The sequence below is a fragment of the Drosophila bipectinata genome, chromosome 2R (genome assembly GCF_030179905.1).
Source record: "Drosophila bipectinata strain 14024-0381.07 chromosome 2R, DbipHiC1v2, whole genome shotgun sequence".
Taxonomy (NCBI): Eukaryota; Metazoa; Arthropoda; class Insecta; order Diptera; family Drosophilidae; genus Drosophila; species Drosophila bipectinata.
Window position 1 is genome coordinate 11014903 of NC_091737.1, and position 6610 is coordinate 11021512.

At 49.1% G+C, this 6610-nt stretch overlaps 3 protein-coding genes across 3 annotated transcripts; 2 read left to right on the plus strand and 1 right to left on the minus strand.

Moving 5' to 3' along the window:
• Window positions 1-202: 202 nt before the first annotated feature.
• Cyt-b5 (Cytochrome b5) lies at window positions 203-2336 on the plus strand. The gene is made up of 2 exons (XM_017252984.3): window positions 203-418; window positions 1677-2336. Exons 1-2 carry the CDS (start codon window positions 299-301, stop codon window positions 1959-1961), a joined length of 405 nt encoding a protein of 134 aa, XP_017108473.1. The 5' UTR covers window positions 203-298; the 3' UTR covers window positions 1962-2336.
• Window positions 2337-2456: 120 nt separating this feature from the next.
• Window positions 2457-4681, plus strand: Gpo2 (Glycerophosphate oxidase 2). Its single transcript, XM_017252982.3, has one exon. It carries the CDS (start codon window positions 2457-2459, stop codon window positions 4596-4598), a length of 2142 nt encoding a protein of 713 aa, XP_017108471.2. The 3' UTR covers window positions 4599-4681.
• On the minus strand, window positions 4639-6169 carry LOC108133174 (ATPase ASNA1 homolog). The gene is made up of 4 exons (XM_017252983.3): window positions 5889-6169; window positions 5689-5806; window positions 5181-5621; window positions 4639-5114 (listed from the first exon to the last, which is right to left on the minus strand). Exons 1-4 carry the CDS (start codon window positions 5999-6001, stop codon window positions 4776-4778), a joined length of 1011 nt encoding a protein of 336 aa, XP_017108472.2. The 5' UTR covers window positions 6002-6169; the 3' UTR covers window positions 4639-4775.
• Window positions 6170-6610: the final 441 nt, after the last annotated feature.

Here is a 6610-nt window from a genome sequence, read left to right on the forward strand (position 1 = left end):
GTGTTGGAAAGCTATTCAAAAAATAGATTCACGTTCAATATTTGCACCGTTGTTTGACAAACTAAAGACTGAGTTTTCTTTATAGAGTGTTATTTAAACTAAATAACATTTTCCCAAGAAAAAAAACAAGTTCTCTAGTTTACAAAATAGTAATAGGTTTGGTTTGTCTATTTTGGGCGTCTAAGCCACCTTGCCGCATCTGGTCACACTATCAGCAACTAATGTTTCATTCGCCCAATCAAAAGTTGGTTTATTAAACGCGCAGTAGAAATCAACAAGTGATCACCGCCCAATAACCATGTCCAGCGAAGGAACAAAGACTTTCACCCGCGCAGAGGTCGCCAAGCACAACACAAACAAGGACACCTGGCTGCTCATCCACAACAACGTCTATGATGTGACGGCTTTTCTGAACGAGGTGAGAGTGTGTTGGAGGCGAAGAAATGCGTACACGTTGGAATTAGGGGCACGGCGGACATTTCCAGGTCGCCGTCGGGTGTTATCTCCATACCACACTATAGCCAATGAGCTAATGACAACTGTCCAAGTGTTAGAGTAGAGCCAAGGCGCACGTACACACATGTGGAAGTATGAATTTCTCTACCAAACTGCAGCTGAATCGAGACTGTAATTAGAGCTGTACTTTGACCCGCCGACACTAACTGGCTGACCCCGTGTCCGGATTTCTCGTTTCGCCGCGTGGAAGCTTCCAGCAGCAGCAGCAACAGCAACAGTACGCGCCGCCCCACTTATTGACGAAACCCCCTCGATCACATTTTGTAATCGCCTGTCGTGGCGAAACTATCAATTTGCATTCGTGTGCTCCGGGTCAAGTTTTAAGCAAAATCGGTGCGACTAGTCTGCATTTGCATCTCATTAGTTTCGCTGCCGCCCGAAGGGGAGAATCTTGTGCAAGTGCTCCGCCAACCGGCGAAATTCCCATGCAGCACTTCATTCTGGCGCAATAACGCCTCCGCAGCAATAATGGCCTTGCTATCTGTGGAATCTAATGCTCTTGTTAAGATAAGCTCAAAAAACTTGGTTCTAACGATGACACTGCACTTTGCGTGTGCCTTAAAATAACAATAGTGAGGGTGACCAAGCGCTTCCATTCCAAAGTTTGAGTCCGACTATCGCCAGATCCGATCCGATGATGTTTAAAACATGCGCCCCCTTTTGGGAAAGGTGTATTCCAAATGTTCAGGATATACACTTTCCTACGCATAAATAAGAGCATCGCTAGATCTACGTCAAGAGAATTATACTACCAGATTTTCGTGAAGATCAACAAGCTCCTGTTGGTCAGAGTTCGACCCTGAAGTACAACCACATATGTATTATTTTTCATGATGTTATTATCTTTCTACTGTCATAATTACTTTTAACTTTAATTGCGACAGTTTGAGGGCAGCTATTATTATTTCGGATGATTCAGTAATGGATTTATAAAGAAATTCAAAGTTGGCCTTATCATTGGAGATTATTCGTTTTGAACGACCGATTACCATATGCAAAGACTTCTAAGTTCCCTTTCCAGAATTCCAATTCCGATTCCCTTTCTTGAATTTTTAGCCATCGAATTCAGGGTCAGACGGGGATTAGCATACAAAAAAAAACCAACTGGGCAGTAATATATGCGAATATAGAACTCAACTGTTTCCCATTTTTATCCACAGCATCCCGGTGGCGAGGAAGTGCTTATCGAGCAGGCCGGCAAGGATGCCACAGAGAACTTCGAGGATGTCGGCCACAGCAACGACGCCCGGGACATGATGAAGAAGTACAAGATCGGTGAGCTGGTTGAGAGCGAACGCACCAGCGTGGCCCAGAAGTCGGAGCCCACCTGGAGCACGGATACGCAGAACGAGGAGAGTTCGGTGAAGTCCTGGCTGCTGCCGCTGGTCCTCTGTCTGGTGGCCACGCTATTCTACAAGTTCTTCTTTGGCGGCGCCAAGCAGTAGTAGTCCCCAATCCCAACGGTGCCCATCGGAGGCCATCCGATCGCGATGCGGAGCCACCAATTAGTTAATCCACGAACGCTCAAAGTCAAAAGGCTCACAAATGGATGGGGAGAGAGCGGAAGAGGAGTCGGAGGCAGCGGATCGGGGCCATATTTAATAGTAAAATTTGTGCTAAGTTTTAAAGTTACCTTTGGCATTTTTTTGTACACCACCTTTACACATGCAATTCCTTCAGACAGCGGGGCTAGAGTTCTGTTTTCCAATTGATATTTAAACTTTTGAGGCATGAAACGAAACGACAGCAGAACGTTTTAAACCACATGTATGTACATTAAACGTATTCCACAAGAAAAAACTCTGAAAAAGTCATTCGAATTCCGAGTGCTTAGTTTTCTTATTTCATCTACACGTTTCTGGCATTAATACTGTTCTCCCCACTTCAGATTTTGTCAAAATTCTTCGCTATTTGCAGGGGATAACCTATCGCCAGAGAACATGGCCAGGTTTATCCAAATGGCGGTGATGCTGGGAAGCTCCAAGCTGTCACACGGCTCCTTCGGGTTCGAGGAGAGGCCACCGGGAGCGGAGCCGGTGCCGCAAATGAAGAGGGAGCTGCCGACCCGCAAAATGTGCCTGGAGGCCTTTGGTCGCACCCAGTACGACATCCTTATCATTGGCGGCGGCGCTGTTGGCGCCGGTTGCGCCCTGGACGCAGCCACCAGGGGGCTGAAGACGGCGTTGGTCGAGGCGGAGGATTTTGGTAGCGGCACCTCGTCCAAGTCAAGCAAGTTACTGCACGGCGGTCTGCGGGATCTGGAGCAGGCCGTATCCCACTTAGATCTGGCTGCCTTCAGAAGGGTGCGCTGTTCCTTGCTGGAGCGCAATCACATTGGCAACATGGCTCCGCATCTTAGCCAGCCGGTTCCCATCCTGCTGCCCGTCCACAACTGGTGGGAGGCCCCGCTCTATTACATGAAACTGAAGCTCTATCATATGATAGCTCCCAAGGGAACCAAGACCTTTCAATACCTCAGTGCCGACAAGGCGGTGGAAGTCTTTCCCATGCTCCGTCGTCCGGAGCTGTTCGGGGCCTTTGTCTTCTACGAGGGGCAGCACGACGATGCTCGAATGTGCCTCTCGGTGGCTCTAACAGCCGCCCGCTACGGCGCTGACATCTGCAATCACATGAAGGTGGTGCGGCTCCTGAAGAACAAGGAGGGCCATGTGAATGGTGCCGAGGCGGTGGACCAGCTAACGGGAAAGAAGTACGCCATACGGGCGAAGGTAGTGGTCAACGCCACTGGCCACATGAGCGACAATGTCCGCCGCATGGAGGATGTAGACGCCCAGCCCATGTGCACTCGGAGCTGGTCATCGATTATCGTAATGCCCCGCTTTTATTGCCCCGAGGACGTGGGCGTCTTCGACCCACACACCACCGACGGGCGGTCTATCTTCTTCCTGCCGTGGCAAGGCCACACCCTGGTGGGAACCAGCCATGAGCCGAGGGATCCCATGGACAATGCCACCCAGCCAACGGAATCCGATGTGCAGTATCTACTGGAGGGCGTGAAAAATTTTGTCAGTCCGAGTTTCGATGTCCGCCGGTGTGATGTGCTGGCCGTTTGGGGAGGCTTCAAGCCCCTGCCAGTGCCCTCGGATTCTCTCCAGTACACAAAGATGAAAAACCATGTCATCAACCTGGGCCCCAGCAACATGCTCTCGATTGTGGGTGGCACTTGGTCCTCCTTCAGGACTGTGGCCGAGAAGACCGTGAATGCAGCCATTCGTTACGGAGGACTATCGCCCTTGCGTGCCAACTCCGTTACGGCGGAGTCGTGCAAACTGGACGGGGCGAATGGCTGGAGTCCGAAAATGTACATCCGGCTAGTGCAGGACTTCGGCATGGAGCGCGATGTGGCCGAGCACTTGTCCAACACATACGGGTCGAATGCTTTCAAGGTGGCCGTTGCCGCGGATAGAAGCGGCATAGCCTGGCCCATTGTGGGTAAGCGACTGCATTCCGAGTTCCCGTACATTGAGGCCGAGGTCAAGCAGGGCGTCCGGGACTTTGCCTGTACGCTGGAGGACATGGTGGCCCGCCGGCTACGAGTGGCATTCCTTAACGTCCAGGTGGCCGAGGCGATACTCCCGCAGGTCGCGAACCTTATGGCCAAGGAGCTACATTGGTCGCCGGATGAGAAGAAACGACAGATTCATCAAACGCGCACCTTCCTCCGCACTCAGATGGGTCAACTAACTAAGGAAGACTCCCCCCACATGACCATTCCTATAAAAATGTCTGCGAACCAGGTGCGCATGTATGCCACGCAGTTCAAAAACTTGGATGAGAAAGGAACCGGCTACGTGTCCATCTCCGACTGTTGTCGGGCCATGAAGAGCCTAGGTGTAAAGGAGGTGCCACTGGATTTAATGCACAACGTGCTCCGCGACATCGACTGTCACGCCCAGGGGAAGGTGAATCTCTACGAGTTCCTGTTACTCATGTCGGCTGTCGTGCACGGTGACATGGCATACCTTCGCTACGCCCGGCTGTATCTGGACTACAAGAAGAAACAGCCAGGCTACGCCCTACCCAGCCTGGTACCCATGGAACGGGCAGGAGGCGCTCTGTGAAAATGTACGTGTAATATTCAGAAAGCAGCATCGTTACACGTTTTTAGATTACACGTAGGAGCCAATCCTTGCAGGGATCGCAACCTTAACTCAATTTTATTTTGAGCGCTCCGGCTGGGGGAACTCTACGGGACAAAACTTACAAACGGTTGGGGTAGAAAGGATTAAAGGGTGTTCCTATTCCTTGGGCTTCGCTTTAGGTTTGTAGGGCGTCATCAGGTTCTCAGAGAACGATCTAATGCTCTCCGGGCCTCGCACTTCTTTTTCGAGCAGCGGCAATTTGGTTACATGGAAGTCCTCGTACAGGTCGGCGATCTGGTCCAGATATTTCTCCTGGATCTTGTAGCGGGAGGCGCACATGCTGCAGGAGTCGTGTGAGTTCTGAAGGAACAGTAATTGATTCACAATGATGTTGTGCACATCGATGCCGCACTTGGTCAGCTCTTGAACCAGTCGCTCCGTTTCGTACAAAGAAAAGAACTCTGCAATGGAGACGCACACAAAAGTAGTTTGGTCCTGAATGGAAAAAAGAAACCAAGGATTTTAAGATGGACAATCATAAACTGGGACCTGGGCACTTACTGGATTCTTAAACTGCTCGTTGACCTGGGTGATTATGCGCAGCATATCGTCCAGCTTTTGGGAGAGCGTGTCGGCGTTGACGTCTGCCATGCCCAGCATGGAAACGAACTGTGTTAGCAGGGGCGCCACCTTCATCTTGAGGCGTAAGAGTTTGCCCAGGCCCTTCTCCACGACCTGCGGAAATGCGATCAGGCGCAGTGTGTGTCCAGTGGGTGCAGTGTCAAAGACAACCACTGAGAAATTCATGCTCTTGACCAGTTTCATCACCTCGGCGTAGCTCATAGCTTCGTCGATACCGGGCAGGGCGTTAATCATCTCCTGCATGACTCCTTTGCTCACGCGGAGTGCCTCGTTTTCGCCTTCGAAGTATTCTTCTGGGAGTTCATTTAGTCCAGCATTTGGATCGATTTCCATGGCGAATAAGTTGTCAAAGCCATTAACCTGGAGGAAAAAAGACGTTTTAACACTGGACACTGGAATTCTTAGCTTCTATTGGGAGTGTCATTACCTTTGTCGGCACTTTAGTGAACTTTTGATCGAAGGCATCGGATATGTTGTGTGCCGGATCTGTGGATATAATAAGGACCGATTCGCGAACCTTAGACAATTGAACTGCCAGACTGGAGCTGAAATATTCACATAAATATGGATTATAGAGTGAGCCGTAAGATTTCCATGTTTCCAGTTTTGTTGTTGCTATTGTCTCACCTGCAGGTTGTCTTGCCCACACCCCCTTTGCCGCCTACAAAGATCCATTTGAGCGAGTCCTGTTCGACGAGATTCTGCAGACTCGGTTCCAGCGGCTCTAAGTTATCAGCCATGTTGCCAGCTTAATCGAGACACGTCACGAAAGAATTTGTTCGAATATTGCTGGTTAATTGCTATGATTTGTGTTTTGGTTAGGGTTGTTGATAATGTATCAAAATATCAATATATCGATATCTTTTTTGGAGAAATATATTTATATCGAATTTTTGTTTGACAGCACTTTTTGACCAGGGACTGACCGAAATTTCCCCAAACTAGGCAAGCACTTTTTAACACTGTTACTAGTAACCAGGGATTAAGACACATTTTAGGCGCCAACTAAAAATTTAAATTGTATTTTTAAAACTTAGATGTGAATTCATAAATCTATAAGGTATTATTTTACAATTAAAATTGATTTTATTAAAAAGTCTATCTATTACACCCTTGTGAATGTCACTGCGTCAATTTCTCACGATCTTCTTCTTTGGCTGGGCCTATTAAAGTGCACAAAAGAGCGCCCGGAGCACAGGAAAATCACAATAAGTGTCGCGGATGCTCGTCTCATTGCCACCCATCGCTTTTCCCCCCTCATCGACGCTGTTAATTGTGCGAATCGCGAGCTTATCAAAAACCCTAGAGGCGGCAGAGAAACTGCAAGCAACAAAAGAACGCAAAGCCGT

Coding starts and splice junctions, on each gene's coding strand:
- Cyt-b5 (XM_017252984.3), top strand. CDS start 299: ATGTCCAGCGAAGGAACAAAGACTTTCACCCGCGCAGAGGTCGCCAAG. Junction 419..1,676: donor TGACGGCTTTTCTGAACGAG/GTGAGAGTGTGT, acceptor TTTTATCCACAG/CATCCCGGTGGCGAGGAAGT.
- Gpo2 (XM_017252982.3), top strand. CDS start 2,457: ATGGCCAGGTTTATCCAAATGGCGGTGATGCTGGGAAGCTCCAAGCTG.
- LOC108133174 (XM_017252983.3), bottom strand. CDS start 6,001: ATGGCTGATAACTTAGAGCCGCTGGAACCGAGTCTGCAGAATCTCGTC. Junction 5,807..5,888: donor GTGGGCAAGACAACCTGCAG/GTGAGACAATAG, acceptor TGAATATTTCAG/CTCCAGTCTGGCAGTTCAAT. Junction 5,115..5,180: donor ACGAGCAGTTTAAGAATCCA/GTAAGTGCCCAG, acceptor TTTTCCATTCAG/GACCAAACTACTTTTGTGTG.